Source organism: Erinaceus europaeus, chromosome 3 (genome assembly GCF_950295315.1).
Source record: "Erinaceus europaeus chromosome 3, mEriEur2.1, whole genome shotgun sequence".
NCBI classification, from domain to species: domain Eukaryota; kingdom Metazoa; phylum Chordata; class Mammalia; order Eulipotyphla; family Erinaceidae; genus Erinaceus; species Erinaceus europaeus.
Genome location: NC_080164.1, coordinates 42,380,011 through 42,396,402, shown reverse-complemented (window position 1 = coordinate 42,396,402; position 16,392 = coordinate 42,380,011). Strand labels below are relative to the sequence as shown.

Below are 16,392 nucleotides of genomic sequence, written 5' to 3'. Positions count from 1 at the left end.
GGTTGTAGGCACTTCCTCACCACAACCACCTACAAGTTGTCCTCTGTGGTAGCTAACTCTTTGAGAGTTGGTTGGGTGCTTCAGGAATCTTGTTTTATCCAGTCTTCTCAGCTTTGATACAATTAACTTTCCTTTTCTTTTTCCTTTTGTTGCTCTTGTCTTTTTATTGTTGTTGTAGTTATTATTGTTGTTGTCGTTGTTAGATAGGATAGAGAGAAATGGAGAGAGGTGGGATAAGACAGAGGGGGAGAGAAATATAGACACCTGCAGACCTGCTTCACCGAGTGTGAAGTGACTCCCCTGCAAGTGGGGAGCCTGGACTTGAACCGGGATCCTTACGCCGGTCCTTGTGCTTTGCACCACATGCACTTAACCCGCTGCGCTACAACCCAACTCTCCAATTAACTCTTTTCTATGTAGAAGGCAGATCTGTCCTGGCAGGACAACAAATCTCTCCACCATACTTGTAATAGAGAATATTTAAAAAAATATTTTATTACTTATTTATTTCCTTTTGTTGCCCTTGTTGTTTTATTGTAGTTAATTGCTGTTATTGGATAGGAGAGAAATGGAGAGGAGGGGAAGACAGAGCGGGGGAGAGAAAGATAGACACCTGCAGACCTGCTTCACCACCTGTGAAGCGACTCCCCTGCAGGTGGGGAGCCAGGAGCTCAAACCAGGATCCTTACACTAGTCCTTCTGCTTTGCGCCACCTGCGCTTAACCCACTGTGCTACCACCCAACTCCCCAGAATAGAGAATATTTAAATTATTTAGTTTATTTTTATCAGAGCACTGTTCAGCTCTGGCTTATGGTGGTGCAGGGGATTGAACCTGGGACTCTGGAGCATCAGGCACTAAAGTCTGTTTGCATAACCAGTATGCTATCTATCCCTGCCCAAGAATATTTTAAACCAAAAATTGGAGGCACATTATGTGAATGGGATATTTTAAATTTGTGTTGCTCTACTTGGGACCCAAGCTATTTTATCTCATACTCTCTTTTCTTTCCTTCCTTCCCCTCTCTCTTTCATTTATTTCTTGGATAGAGACAGAGAGAAATTAATGGGGAAGGGGAAGATAGGAGTAAAAGAGATACCTATAGCACTGTTTCACTGCTTGTGAAGATTTCTCCCCTGCAAGTTACAGCCAGGGGACTGAACTTGGGTCCGTTCTACTCTAATTTCTTAGGTAACCAATACTCAGTACTGTCTTCCCTGGTGGTCAGCTACATGGAAGATAAAGGAGGAGTTTAGGGAAATAGATGGTCAACTTCTATTGGTCAGGCTGGGTACTGAGGACTGAGAGTGGCAGTGGGAGTGGTTTCTCAGAAAGCTGTTCAGGGGCCAGAGACAGCTCCCTGGGGAGGGTGTGTGTTTTGCTCTGTATGCAGTCCAAATTTGAACACCGACACATGAAAGAGAACCACAGAATTGTGTGTGTGTGTGTGTGGGGGGAACTCTCTTTCTGTGTCTTTCTATTTAAATGAAAAGCAGCCTGGGAGTGATGAAACCATTCATTTGCAAGGTCTCAGCTCTGAGGGAAAACTGCAAGGAAGTAGGAGCAGGGCAGGAGCTACCCTGCAAAGGGCAGGTGTAACATGAAGCTCTACACTGGAAGCTAGATTCTGACCACTGATGTTAGCAGAAAAGATTTAGTGAAAGCATTTAAGAGCAGTGGCATAATTTACTGTATTCAGAAGCTGGCAAGCCAGGAAGGCTCAGTGGCCAGAGTCCAGCCATGGGGCAGACACAGACATGGTGACCACTAACATGGACTCCAGAGACTGCAGCTTGTGATATGGGCCCTGTTACAATCCTGTGGTCACCATGACCAAGAGCCCCAAACACTACTGCCACAGCTACAAGAAGGGATGTTCTATGTGCAGCTCAAGGCACCTGCTCCCAATTCAAAGCCCAGGGAGGGCTTATCTGATTGGCTCTTTTTAAAAAAAAAAATTTTATTTATTTATTTTTCCATTTTGTTGCCCTTGTTTTTTTTATTGTTGTTACAGTTGTTGTTATCGATGTCGTCACTGTTAGATAGAACACAGACAAATGGAGAGAGGAAGGGAAGACAGAGAGGGGGAGAGAAAGACAGACACCTGCAGACCTGCTTCACTGCCTGTGAAGCGACTCCCCTGCAGGTGGGGAGCCGGGGGCTCAAACCGGGATTCTTAAACCGGTCCTTGCATTTCGAGCCACGTGTGCTTAACCCACTGTGCTACCATCCAACTCCCTTTATTTATTAATGAGAAAGATAGGAGGAGAGAGAAAGAACCATCACTCTGGTACATGTGCTGCCAGGGACTGAATCTGGGACCTCATGCTTGAGAGTCCAACGCTTTATCCACTGCACCATCTACCAGACCACTGATTGATTAGCTTGAGTCTTCACCTGCCTGTGCCTTTTCAATTTCTGTCCTGGGAGAAGGGATTCTCTTCACCTGCCTGTGCCTTTTCAACTTCTGTCTCTGACCAAAACTCAAAGGATAGAGAATCCTCAGACATGATGCCCTATTCTAGATACTCCAGAGACCTCAGAGGTCATCTAGTGGGTAAGAAACTAAGGGTTCAAGATTATTCTTTTTTTTTTTTTTTGTCACCAAGGTTATTGCTTGGGCTATGTACCTGCATCACAAATCCACACCTCCTGGTGACCATTTCTCCAATCCCTCCCCCCCTTTTCCCTTCCATATTAGATAGGGGAGAGAAACTGAGAGGGGAGGAGAAGACAGAAGAGACACTTGCAGCCCTGCTTCACCACCTGTGAAGTCACTCCCACAGGTGGGGCAGGTTTTTAAACCCAAGTCGGACTCCATATATATTTTCTTTAAAAAAATGTTTGGGGAGTCGGGCTGTAGCGCAACGGATTAAGCGCAGGTGGCGCAAAGCACAAGGACCGGCATAAGGATCCCGGTTTGAACCCCGGCTCCCCACCTGCAGGGGAGTCGCTTCACAAGCGGTGAAGCAGGTCTGCAGGTGTCTATCTTTCTCTCCCCCTCTCTGTCTTCCCCTCCTCTCTCCATTTCTCTCTGTCCTATCCAACAAGGACAACAATAATAATAACTACAACAATAAAACAACAAGGGCAACAAAAGGGAATAAATAAATAAATAAATAAAAATTTAAAAAAATGTTTTTTTGGGGGAAGTCCAGCGGTGGCTGCAGCGGGTTAAGCGCACGTAGTCGTTCAAGGGCCGGCTTAAGGATCCCGGTTCGAGCCCCCGGCTCCTCACCTACAAGGGATTCTCTTCACAGGTGGTGAAGCAGGTCTGCAGGTGTCTATCTTTCTCTCCCCCTCTGTCTTCCCCTCCTCTCTCCATTTCTCTCTGTTCTATCTAACAATGACAACATCAATAATAACTACAACAATAAAAAACAAGGGTAATAAAAGGAAAAATAAATATTAAAAAATAGGTTTGGGGGGTCGGATGGTAGTGCAGCGGGCTAAGCACATGTGGCACAAAACGCATGGACCAGCATAAGGATCCCAGTTTGAGCCCCTGGCTCCCCACCTACGTGGGGGGGCTCACTTAATGAGCGGTGAAGCAGGTCTGCAGGTGTCTTTCTCTCCCCCTCTCTGTCTTCCCATCCTCTTTCCATTTCTCTCTGTCCTATCCAACAGACATCAATAAAAACAATAATAATAACCACAACAACAATAAAAAAAACAAAAGGGAGGAAAAATAGCCTCCAGGAGCAGTGGATTCCTGGTGTAGGCACAAGCCCCAGCAATAACCCTGGAGGCAAAAAAAAAAAAAAAGTTTAGAGAGGAAGGGAAAGAGTAGTAAACTGTGAGAACAGCAAAACCAGAGGATTTTTCTTCTTTTCTTTTTAACAAGCCTAAGAGGCCTGAGCAGTTTCACAGAGAAGAAAAGTCTCCCGACTGAGACTAAAGTAGCTGGCACTCCATTCTGCCTCTGGAGCCAAAGGACTGTCTGAATGAGACAAGTTTGAACAAAAGGGATTAAGAAGAGTAGCCAATGACTCGAGTTTAAAGGGGCCTGGAGAGAGCTCACCTGGTAGAATGCATGCCTTACCAATGACTCTTCAAAAGCTTTAGCTGTCAATTGTCTTTAATCAATATCTAAACAGATAGCATATTCTTCTAAAATAATATGGAAATGTCTGTGAACAAAATGTTGAATAGATCAACTATATATGTATGTATATATATATATATATATATTTTTTTTTGGCAAATCCATAGGAGACAGTGGAGTCAGTCAAGCTTTTCCAAGGGTTGAAGCAGCAGCATATGTGCAGCAAGGCTGTGCTCAGTGTTTGGGGACGGAGGTAAAAATTCGCAATCCATGCATCCCTTTGATTTCTTCTTTGAGTGCCTAGGCAAGGAAAAGAGCAGCATCATTTACTTTGTGAAACTAACCACACCAACATCTAACAAAGTGTTGGATGTTTGAGCATCAGGTCCTGAGTTGGATCTTTGATAACACATTTACCAGAATAATGGTCTAGTTCTCGTGCCCTCTCTCTCTCTCTCTTTAAGTATTAATTTATTCCTTTTTGTTGTCCTTGTTTTATTGTTGTAGTTGTTATTGATATCGTAGTTGTTGTTATTGATATCGTCGTTGTTGGATAGGACAGAGAGAAATGGAGAGAGGAGGGGAAGACAGAGAGGGGGAGAGAAAGATAGATACCTGCAGACCTGCTTCACCATCTGTGAAGCGACTCCCCTGTAGTTGGGAAGCCTGGGACTCGAACTGGGATCCTTACACTGGTCCTTGTGCTTTGCGCCACCCTGCACTTAACCCGCTGTGCTACCACCCGACTCCCATGCCCTTTCTTTCTTATTATCTGTTTTGGATAGCGACAAAGAGAAATTGAGAGGGGTATGGGAGATAAGAGGGAGCAGAGAAAAACACCTGCAGTACTGTCTTATTGCTTGTGAAGCTTCTCCCTGTAGGTGGGGACCAGCAGCTTGAAGTGGGGTCCTTGTGTGCTATAACGTACATGCTTTACCATTGCCCCCAAATAAATAAATCTTAAAATAAAAAACCAACTACACCACATCTCTATGATAATTTTTGTGTAAGTTTTATAAATCCATGGGTGATTTTGTAAATTCCCCATTTCTTTTTTTTTTTTTTTAACCAGAGCACTGCTCAGCTCTGGATTATGGTGGTGCAGGGAATTGAACCTGGGACTTCAGAGCCTTGAGAGTCTCTTTGCATAACCATTATGCTATCTACCCCCGCTCATAATTTTCCTTTTTTATTTAAAAAAATATATTTAATTTTTGAATCAGTATCTAACATGGCTGAAAGACCAAAATGTATAAAAAGGCAAGTCTCAGGACTGGGTGGTGACATGCCCAGTTGAGCACACATATTACAGTATGCCAGGAACCAGGTTTCAGTCCCCAGCACCTAAGTGCTTCCCAAGTGGTAAAGCAGTGCTACAGGTGTCTCTGTCTCTCCTTCTCTACCTCCCCTCCCCTCCCCTCTAGATTTCTATCTCTATCCAATAAATAATTAAAATATTAAACAAAATAAAACAAACAAAAAATAAAGTTTCAGTGTCTTGGGAGGTAGCATAGTGGTTAGAATGAGGAACCTACAAGCTAAGTTTGAACCCTGGCATGTCAGGTACCAGAATGATGCTCTGGTTCTTTCTCTCTTTCCACTCACACCATGTAAATAAATCTTTTTTTTTTCAATATTTATTTATTCCCTTTTGTTGCCCTTATTGTTTTATTGTTGTAGTTATTATTGTTGTTGTCATTGTTGGATAGGACAGAGAGAAATGGAGAGAGGAGGGGAAGACAGAGGGGGAGAGGAAGACAGACACCTGCAGACCTGCTTCACTGCTTGTGAAGAGACTCCCCTGCAGATGGGGAGCCTGGCGGCTCAAACCCGGATCCTTATGTCGGTCCTTGTGCTTTGTGCCATGTGTGCTCAACCTGCTACGCTACCGCCCGACTCCCAATAAATTTTTAAAAACAAAATAAAGGTGTATTATCTTCCCACTCTCATAACTTGTCCTGCTCCCCCCAGTAATAACTTCCATCCCAAAATTGAGAATCGTTAGTTTCTTGTGAATCTTTGCAAGGATTAAAGCAAATGTATATTCAAGTATATAAAATAGAATATGTATTCCCCTATTTAAATATTTCCTTCCTATTTTTAAAATCATCTTTAAATATATATTTATTATTTAAATTTTAAATAATATTTATTTATTCCCTTTTGTTGCCCTTGTTTTATTGTTGTTGTTATTGTTGTTGTTATTGATGTCGTCGTTGTTGGGTAGGACAGAGAGAAATGGAGAGAGGAGGGGAAGACAGAGAGGAGGAAAGAAAGACACCTGCAGACCTGCTTTCACCGCCTGTGAAGCCACCCCCCTGCAGGTGGGGAGCCAGGGGCTTGAACCGGGATCCTTACGCCAGTCCTTGTGCTTTGCGCCACCGGCGCTTAACCTGCTGAGCTACCGCTCGACTCCCTTAAATATTTATTTATTCCCTTTTGTTGCCCTTGTTGTTTTATTGTTGTAGTTATTATTGTTCATATTGATGTCATCGTTGTTGGATAGGACAGAGAGAAATGGAGAGAGGAGGGGAAGACAGAGATGGGGAGAGAAAGACAGACACCTGCAGACCTGCTTCACCGCTTGTGAAGAGACTCCCCTGCAGGTGGGGGCTGGGGTCTTGAACCAGGATCCTTATACCAGTCCTTGTGCTTTGCGCAACGTGCGCTTAACCACCCGACTCCCATATATTTATTATTACTGGATAAAGACTAAGAGAAATTGAAAGGGGAGGGGAGATAAGAGGGTAAGAGACAGAGAGATACCTGATGTCCTGATTCACTACTTGTGAAGCTGTTCCCCTGCAGGTGGGGACCAGGGACTTGAGCCTGTACCCTTATGTACTGTAATGTGTGCACTAAACCAGATGTACCACTGCCTGGCCCCAAAATATCTGTTTCCTTATAGAAAGAACGGAGAAGAGGAGAGAAAATGAGAACATTTCTATAATATATGTAATGCTAGGGATTGAACTCAAGACCACATGCTTGGGAGTCCAGTGCTTTTATCCACTGCGCTACCTCTCAGGCTGTGGATGGTAGCATTTCAAAAGCATTGTTGCACACCAGGCTTCCTCCACTATACACTACATAGCTTTCAATATCAGGTATAAAAAGCAATCTCATTCTTCTTTACATTAACACACTATTTGCTTCTAGAGATCTATCATAGCTTCTTGGCCAGTGTCCTAATGATGAATTTGTAAGCTAATTCCCATGTTGTACTATTTCCAACAGTGAATAGTTGCTCTTTAAAAAGCAAATTAAGAGGGGGTTGGGCAGTAGCACAGCAGGTTAAGCACACAGCACATGGCACAAAGCTCAAGGACTGCATAAAGGATCCCAGTTCAAGCCCCCGGCTCCCCACTTGCAGGGGAGTCACTTCACAGGCGGTGAAGCAGGTCTGCAGGTGTCTGTTTTTCTCTCCCCTCTCTGTCTTCCCCTCCTCTCTCCATTTCTCTCCATCCTGTCCAATAACAACATCAGTATCAATAACAACAATAAAATAACTACAACAACAATAAAAACAACAAGGGTAACAAAAGGGGAAAAAAAGCAAATTAAAAAAAAAATAATAATAAAAGTCAAATTAAGGGTGGCGGTGGTAGTTCACCTGATTAAGTGTGTGTATTACCATGCATAAGGACCCAGGTTCAAGCCCCCAGTCCCCACCTGGAGGGAGAAAGCTTCATGAGTGGTGAAGCAGTGCTGCAAGTGTCTCTCTCTCTCCCCCTCTTCCTCTCAATTTTTCTGTTCTGTCAAATAAAATAAAGTCTAAATTTATTTTTAAAGACCCAAAATAATTTAATAAGGTCATTATAAGGTTTGTTTAAGGTTATAAATGGTTTCAGAACCCAAAATGTGAGTGGAATATCACAGTTAAAGCTGTATGTGGCCCCTCACAGTTCCAGGAGGGGAGCTACAGTACTGAGGAAGACTTGGACCCTCTAGATTTATAATCAGTGCAGAAAAGAAGACAAAGTCCTTTTATAGTGAATGCAAACCTCCTAATTATAGTAGAGTGTACATTTTTCCCCAGGCTGTCCAGCAATCTCAGATTTCATGAGGAACATGTCCTTTAATCATGTACCACTGGGGGACTACCAATCGGCTTAGTGCTGAGGTCATTATGTGCCACTGGTTCAGCATGATTGGTTCCACAGTGTCACACCATCCAAAGGAAGCCAACCAGAATCCCCCTTGGGATTTTCAGTAAGGAGCCTTGTTTCTTCAGTCCTTATACTAAAATAATCAGATAGGGGTGGCTGGGGGTTATGCTCCCCATCAAGAAGAAAAAGTCTATCTCCAGTAAAAGAAGGTGATACCAACATAGAAAGAGAAGCCAACAGCTCAAAATGGGAGATGGAATATTAGAGTGGGGACTCGGGCGGTAGTGCAGTGTGTTACGCGTAGGTGGAGCAAAGTGCAAGGACTGGCGTAAGGATCCAGGTCGGAGCCCCGGCTCCCCACCTGAATGGGAGTCGCTTCACAAGCGATGAAGCAGGTCTGCAGGTGTTTGTCTTTCTCTCTCCCTGTCTTCCCCTCCTCTCTCCATTTCTCTCTGTCCTATCCAACTACGACAATATCAGTAACAACAACAATAATAACTACAACAATAAAACAAGGGCAACAAAAGAGAATAAATATTAAAAAAAGAATATCAGAGGGAGCAAATGAACTTGTTTAAGATGCTGAACCCAGTAAAAACTGAGAGAACAAAATGGGTATGCAAAACTCTTCCATGTCTGAGGCTGGACCACCATAAGCCAGAGCTGAGCAGTGCTATGGTAAAAAAAAAAAAAAAAAGAATAAAATAAAACAATTAAAAAGTTCCCTTTAAAAAACCAGCAGTAAATATTGGCAACATTATACAATAAAACACATAATAGGGGCCGGCGGTAGTGCAGCCGGTTAAGTGCAAGTGACGCAAAGCACAGGGACCCGCATAAGGATCCCGGTTCCATCCCCCCCCCCTCCCACCCCACCCCTGCTCCCCTCGCTTCACAAGTGGTGAAGCAGGTCTGCAGGTGTCTATCTTTCTCTCCCTCTCTGTCTTCCCCTTTTCTCTCGATTTCTCTCTGTCCTGTTCAACAACAACAACAGCAATGACAAGAACAATAATAATAATGGTAAACAACAAAGGCAACAAAAGGAAAAAAAAATAGCCTTCAGCAGCAGTGGATTCTTAGTGTATGCATCAAGTCCCAGCGTTAACCCTGGAGACAAAAAAAAAAAAAAAAAACCCAAAAAAACACAAAATAACTACTGGGTGGCTTTTTTTTTTTCCCCTTGTTTTATTGTTGTTGTAGCTATTATTGTTGTTACTGATGTCGTCGTTGTTGGACAGGACAGAGAGAAATGGAGAGAGGTGGGGAAGACAGAGAGGGGGAGAGAAAGACAGACACCTGCAGACCTGCTTCACCTCTAGTGAGGCCATGCCCGTGCAGGTGGGGAGCCGGGCTCGAACCGGGATCATTGCAAACCACCACCCCCCCCCGTGGCTTTTTTTAAATACTGAAACTCATATTTGCTCACACCTTGATTCTAGAAATTTTAGGTTATATTTTTCTCAGGTTCTGAATCCTGTCTACATGACAGTGTTATCACCGTACTTTTTCCTAGGACTGCCAAGAAATAGCAGACCTACCACTACTAGCCTTTGCAGAAGCTGAGTTTCACTAGCAAAAACATCTTAATGCTTCTACTCACCTGATTTACCATCTGGTGTTGCTGGACAGTTCTCTTCTCCTTGAATTCTTCTGACTCAATTTTGATTTCATACATGGCCCCACAACCTCCTGAAATAAACACATATTTGAAAGTGTTTCATCTGTTCAGGTAAGATAGCCACTGACTCAAACATCCTTGAAATACTGTACAATCCAGGGGCGGGTGGTGATGCCCCTAGTAAAGCACATGTTACAATGAACAAGGACCCAGGTTCAAGCCCTATGCCCTCGCCTGCAGGGGTAAGTGTCACAAGTGGTGAAGCAGTGCTGCAGGTTTCTTTCTCCTTTCCTCTCGATTTATCTGTCTCTATCCAATAAACTGATACAAATATTTTAAAGAGATAAAATGTTGCCTGATCCATAAAAGTCCTTTTAATAGTACTGTTCCAAAAGAAGTAGCTAAGACTGTTTGAGTGGGCTCTTTCTTTTGCAAAGTGGTTGCTTTACCCAGGGGTGTGCTAACCACTGGGCTGTGTGGTTTTATAAACAGCGGCGTCAAGTGTCTCATCCTGGGCTTTTGCAGGGGGGAAGCCACTTTCTAGTGAAGCTCTCCAGGCAGTTTATGGTGGGTCCATCCACACCCTGCTCACAAAGTTTTGTCTCCATACAGTTAGCAAGGTAGTGCTGATAGCTGATGGCAATGAGTGAAATAACAAGGGAGTATCCTGGTAGGTGGTGCAGTGGACTCTCAATCATGAGATGCCAAGTTCAATCCCCATCATTCCATGTGCCACAGTAATGCTCTGGTTTTCTCTCCCTCTCCCTCTCCCTCTCTCTCTCTCCCCTCTCACTATTAACTCTTTAAAAAGAAGGAAAGAAGGGGGCTGGGTGGTAGTGGCGCTGAAGCAGGTCTGCAGAAGTCTTTTTCTCCCCCTCTGTCTACCCTCCTCTTTCCATTTCTCTCTGTCCCATCCAAAAACAATAACAACAAATGGAAAAAATGACCGCCAGGAGCAGTGGATTTGTAGTACAGGCACTGAGCCCTAGCAATAACCTTGAAGGCAAAAAGAAAGAAAGAAAGAGAGAAAGAAAGAAAGAGAGAAAGAAAGAAGAAATAATAAAGAACTTGTCCCCTGTGCTTTTAATACCAAGTCACTGTATGAGAAATACAGTGTAAAAAGCAGAAAGGAAAAATAAATAAATAAATAAACAGAAGAAAACAAATAAGAAGAGAAATGCAATGGATTCAGCAGGCTTTGTTTGTATTATGTGCTTTAGGTGTCCAAGCCTGGGTTAAGCCAAGGTGTCAAGCCCCAGTTCCCTTTCTGCATTTCATATAGGGCTGGGCAGGAGGTCAAGACTCAGCTCTGCCTTACCTACACTGAGAACAGGTGCAGAACCAGTTACAGAGGCTTCAGTAATGCCCTGAGACAGTACAGAATGCTAGTGCAACCTAGTATTCCAAGGGATCTTTAGACAGATTAATTGCTGAGACTTTCCAGAATTACAACCACTTCCTAAACTTCCTCCCAAACCTTGTAAATGTCATGTCATCAGAGAAGCCAGTGAGTCCTCAGTCAAAGCTGAGTGGCAAAACCTGCCTCTGGGTTCAGGGAGGTGCAGGTTGAGGCTATCTTACCCTGCCAAACTGTTCCACATGTGAGTCTAGATAAAAGTCCTATCTCTGGGAGTAGGGCAGTAGCGCAGTGGGTTAAGCACACGTGGTGCAAAGCACAAGGACCAGCATAAGGATCCGGGTTCAAGCCCTTGGCTTCCCACCTGCAGGAGAGTTGCTTCACAAGCGGTGAAGCAGGTCTGCAGGTGTCTCTCTCTTTCCCTTTCTGTCCCCCTCCCTTCTCAAATTCTGTCTCTATCCAGAATAAATAAGTAAAATAAAAAATATGCATATTAAAAAAAAAGTCATATCTCCCCGAGCCTGGGGCTATAAAAGTTGACTCCTCAGCTTGCTCTGAACACACGGTCTGCCTAAACTTCTGCAGTGGTCATTACTGTCTGAGAAAGATTTGGTCTGGTTATTGAGTTCTGAACAAAGTCTGCTGTGGGTTCTGGCCTGTCACCTCCTCCCGAGGAGGCCAGCAAGGTTCTCTGGTCTTTCTGGCTTCTCCTTGAGGGAAAGTGAGTCAGTTACTTTCTTCTTCTTCTAAATAAACTATTTGTTATCTTTATTTATTTATTGAATAGCTGCCAGAAATTTAGATGAAAGGGGGAGGTAGAGAGGGAGAGAGGCAGAAAGACACCTGTAGTACTGCTTGACCACTTGCAAAGCTTTCCCTCTACAGGTGGGTACCAGGGGATTGAACCTGGGTCCTTGCACATCATAACTTGTAAGCTCAACCAGCTGCACCGCCACCCAGCCCGGAGTCAGTTTCTATAGGACAAAACCTTCCTGGGATCTGCCTCAGCTCTGACATGCTAGGTGTCAGAAGAATGTGGGGACATTAAAGTAAGGTCATCTCACAGTCAAAATGAAGACGAAAACACGAGTTCCTGGGTGACAGAGAGGGACCTCATCCACGTTGGTCCAGGTTGGCTAAGGTGAGTTCTCTCCTATATAGTTTCTCTCTGTATCTGCACCCCCACCTCCACCCTATCAGATGGGAGTGGCTGAGGTCCATCTGCCAAAACCACACATACTGAGAAACCACTGTAACCAAGTTCCCTCCTCCAAGGTCCAGAGGGTTCAATTCTAATAAACTCCTGGAAAAGATGAGGAAAAAAATCTTACCAGAAATGTCAGTGACTTTGATAGCTGTAGCTTGAGGAAACTTTTCTTTCAGAATTTGGGTCACTCTGAGCTCCCCTTCAGTTTGAGAGGCAAAAGTCCGCTGGACACAGTGGAGAAGAGGAAGCTGTCACAGAACAGAGATTAAAGTCATAGCAGTGGAAGATGAATAGGCTAGGGCCTGGTGCAAGGCCCAAGGCATTATCAGCAGGGCTGTAGGCAGTCAGAGGGACGGCATGTACCACTTGTCTATTTAAGCTTCTCAGTATACAAAACAGACCTCTTTGTGTGGGTGTGTGTGTGTGTGCGTGGGGGGGGGGTGGATGGGAAGGGGAGTGACTAAATAATTCGCTTTGACTCTAGACAAACTTAATTCAACAGATTTTTTTCCTTTTCTTTTTTTATTTGTTTTTTTCCTTTTTGTTGCCCTTATTTTTTTTTAATTGTTGTTGTAGTTACTGTTGTTGTTATTGATGTCGTCATTGTTAGACAGGAGAGAAATGGAGAGAGGAGGGGAAGACAGAGAGGGGGAGAGAAAGATAGACACCTGCTTCATTGCTTGTGAAGCAACCTCCCTGTAAGTGGGGAGCTGGGGGCTTGAACTGGGATCCTTATGCCAGTCCTTGCACTTTGCACCACGTGTGCTTAACCCGCTGCGCTACTGCCCGACCCCCTTCAACATATGTTTTAATGCCTCAAGATACTGCTACAAGAGCTGCAAGTATAAAGACAGCTTCACAGGTGAGAAAACTGAGACACTAAGGTAATATGCAATGACTGGAATCTGTAAGGAAGGTGCAAAGCAGGAGGGACCAGGCAGCCTGCTTCAGTTGTAGTCTGCTACTCAGCACTACTGGTGCCGGGGTCAAGTTGTACCCATCCTTTTGGCCTGATTAACACTTCATACTCTCTCCAGTAGGCTAAGTATGACCTACTGCTAAATAAGTCTGTTACCCTCTGCAGTTGTACTAAATCCTCATTGGGTAGAGAAAGTAGAAACAAGCTGCAGGAGGAATATTTCCTGGGTCATTCACAATTCGCAACACCTCCCTTAAGGCTGCCAGAGGGAGTCAGTGCTTCTGATGGGAATGCATCGCAACTGGGGCAAAGGAAAACACCGTGGGAGTCGGGCAGTAGCGCAGCAGGTTAAGCGCATGTGGCACAAAGCTCAAGGATCGGCACAAGGATCCGGGTTCAAGCCCTCGACTCTCCACCTGCAGGGGGGGTCGCTTCACAAGCAGTGAAGCAGGTCTGCAGGTGTCTATCTTTCTCTCCCCCTCTGTGTCTTCACCTCCTCTCTCCATTTCTCTCTGTCCTATCCAACAACGACCACGGCAATAACTAAAACAATAAAACAAGAGCAACAAATGAGAATAAATAAATATAAAAAATAAATTTAAAAAAAAAAAAAAAGGAAAACACCGTTTGGCAGTCCCTTTGCTGAGCTGAGCATATTCTGAAAAGGAGAATGAAAACTGAGAATGGCAGACCTAGAATACCAGGCTAATGATTCTGGACATTTGTTACCTGACCTCTTGGTGCCTAAGAAACCTGTGTAAAATAATGTCCTTTAAAGTTAGCTAAGAATAATGCCCATGCAGGAGATATTATTACAAATGAAGTAGCAACAGATATAGGTCCCTTCTGGAGCATGGCGGGTGGGAGAACACCAGCGCTGACTGACTGTTCAGTGCTGGAGCTGAAGGTACCACCCCTTTAACCCTCAGTCATGTTATGGAATCTTTTTTTTTTTTTTTTTTTTACCAGAGCATTGCTTAGCTCTGGTTTATGGTGGTGCGGGGGATTGAACCTGGGACCTCAGAGCTTTAGACATGAGAGTGTCTTTGCATAACCATTATGCTATCTACCCCCACCCACGTTATGGAATCTTAAAGTACCTTTCAAATGACTTGTGCTCTAGACTCTTTCACCAGCTGGTCTCAAAGGCCAAGACCCGGTCTGCCCTGTTACTGCACATTTCCTGAGCTGAACCCAGGAGGAATTGACTGATGGATAATCAGGGGAAGAACCACACCACAAAGAGCATATGCCCACTATGCACCTGCAAAGAAACCTTGATTCTGACAGGTAGCGGAAATACAGGTCAGGAGAAAGGTCTGGAATTATTCTTCTGAGTGCTGTGTAGAGGGTCAGAAACTTTGTTCTGGACTGAGTGTGGGGGTGGTACCTCTTCTGAGGACAGAGCCTTTGGGAGTAGGCGAATAAAGGCAGAAGGTGGCCAGGTGTCATAGAAGCTATGGTAACACTAAGGGTTGAGGGTGATTAGTACTGCAGATTCCTTGGGAGACTTCCTATTCCTCCGCAGATCTGAGGCCTGTGGCCCTGAAAAAAAGCCAACAAAATCCCCTGAGGCCCACTGTCCACGCTGAGTCACCAGTACAGTTATTTGGGGAGGCAGGCCCAGGAGCTTGCGAGGAAGAAGGGAAAATGTGAACGTGAAAAACAGTGGGTGAAAATGAGGCAAAGGGGGCCAGGCGGTGGAGCACCTGGTTAAGTGCATGCATTACAGTGCGTAAGGACCCAGGTTCAAGCCCCTGGTCCCCACCGACAGGAAGAAAGCTTCACACGTAGTGAAGCTGGGCAGCAGGTGTCTATCTCCCCCTTCAATTTCTCTGTCTCTATTCAATAATAAAAAATAGAGAAATATTTAAAAAATAAAGAAAATGAAGTAAAGATAAAATCGGGACCCGGGAGAACATCAGGAGAGCTCCTGAAGAGTGCCCTCTGCTGGCCACCCACTGGGGGGGAATGGGTTGTGGAGACGGTCAAGGTCACTGAGGCCAGATGTTCCCAGCACCCAGACCCCTCCACCAGACCAGACACCCACGTCATGACTCGGGGTTATGACTCCGAAGTCCTCGGTTCGGTAGGTACATCAGCCTTGCTTTTTCCTGGGCTGTAGTATGACTGTTTCAGTCTGTTGCCAACTCTCCCAACCTCCGCCCGGCTCCACGGCATCCCCAGCGCCCGGCCGCTGTCTGACATTTTTCCCAGGTGGTGGCCCGGGCCACGGCATGTACGATCCAAGGAGAGAAAGAAAGGAGAGCCCGCCCGGGGTCCCGCGCCGCGACCTCCGGGAGCCCGTCCTCGAAACCTGCAGACCCCGCGGTCCCTTCGCAGCTCCCCAGCCCCGGGGACTTCGGCCCGGTCCCGATCCCGGTCCCCGCCAGCTCTCACCCCGCGAATCCCGCGGAGCAGAGGCGCTGCTGCGGCCGGGCTCCACGCCGCCATGCCCGGCCGGAGCCACACGCCGCCCGAGGTCGCTGTGCCGCCGAGCCGGGAAATGAGAAGCTCCGCCCGGGGCGCGGCCGCCCCCTGCCGCCCGGAGGCCACTGGCCGAGCCGCCCCGCGCCGCACCTGCCCTGGGCGGGGCTCCAGAACCGCCGCGGCCCCCTGCTCGCCGCCCCGCCCCGAAGCTGTGGGGCGCGGGTCCCCGCACTCGCCCCTAGCACACGGCTCGCACCCCCTAGACTTGGCGATCCTAGACTCCTCAGCAGGCTCTTCATCTTCAGTCTAGGAAGAGGACCCACCTCCCCATCCCCACCGCATCATCGTGCGGACCTTCCCACCCACACCCCGCCACCCGCAACCTGGCTTCTCAACTGAGGAGTTTGGATTTTATTCCCACAGAAAAAGATGTCATGGAAAGATTTCCAACAGAGGAGGAATTTATAGATTTGCATTTTTAGAAAGACCACTTAGGTTCCTGACTGAATTTAGGACCTCATGCTTGAGAGTCTTAAGACTTTATCTACTGCAGCTCCTGAGTCATTGGGATTATTTCTAATTGCAATAATCTTTATTTTGTAGATCCTACTTGCATTCATAGGTATAATTCTTTTTACAAATGCAGCCCAGAAAAGGGCGTACTTCGGGAGCTGGGCGGTGGTGCAGCGGGTTAAAGCGTGTATGGCG

The 16,392-nt window shown here is 45.6% G+C and overlaps 1 protein-coding gene across 2 annotated transcripts; it reads right to left on the bottom strand.

The window, feature by feature from the left end:
• Positions 1–4,059: 4,059 nt before the first annotated feature.
• Positions 4,060–15,809, bottom strand: BOLA3 (bolA family member 3). Of its 2 annotated transcripts, XM_007518938.3 has the most exons (4): positions 15,655–15,809; positions 12,460–12,583; positions 9,754–9,842; positions 4,060–4,344 (listed from the first exon to the last, which is right to left on the bottom strand). In XM_007518938.3, exons 1-4 carry the CDS (start codon positions 15,706–15,708, stop codon positions 4,279–4,281), a joined length of 333 nt encoding a protein of 110 aa, XP_007519000.1. In that variant the 5' UTR covers positions 15,709–15,809; the 3' UTR covers positions 4,060–4,278. The 2 variants fall into 2 exon arrangements, with proteins under 2 accessions (XP_007519000.1, XP_016041818.1); XM_016186332.2 differs by lacking the exon at positions 9,754–9,842.
• Positions 15,810–16,392: the final 583 nt, after the last annotated feature.

What these genes read in the sequence shown, in the direction of transcription:
- BOLA3 (XM_016186332.2), bottom strand. Translation starts at nt 15,708, where the DNA reads ATGGCGGCGTGGAGCCCGGCCGCAGCAGCGCCTCTGCTCCGCGGGATT. An exon ending in TGCTCCGCGGGATTCGCGGG is followed by an intron (nt 12,584 to 15,654) that starts GTGAGAGCTGGC and finishes GTTCTGTGACAG; the next exon opens with CTTCCTCTTCTCCACTGTGT. An exon ending in CAAAGTCACTGACATTTCTG is followed by an intron (nt 4,345 to 12,459) that starts GTAAGATTTTTT and finishes TTCCTTGCCTAG; the next exon opens with GCACTCAAAGAAGAAATCAA.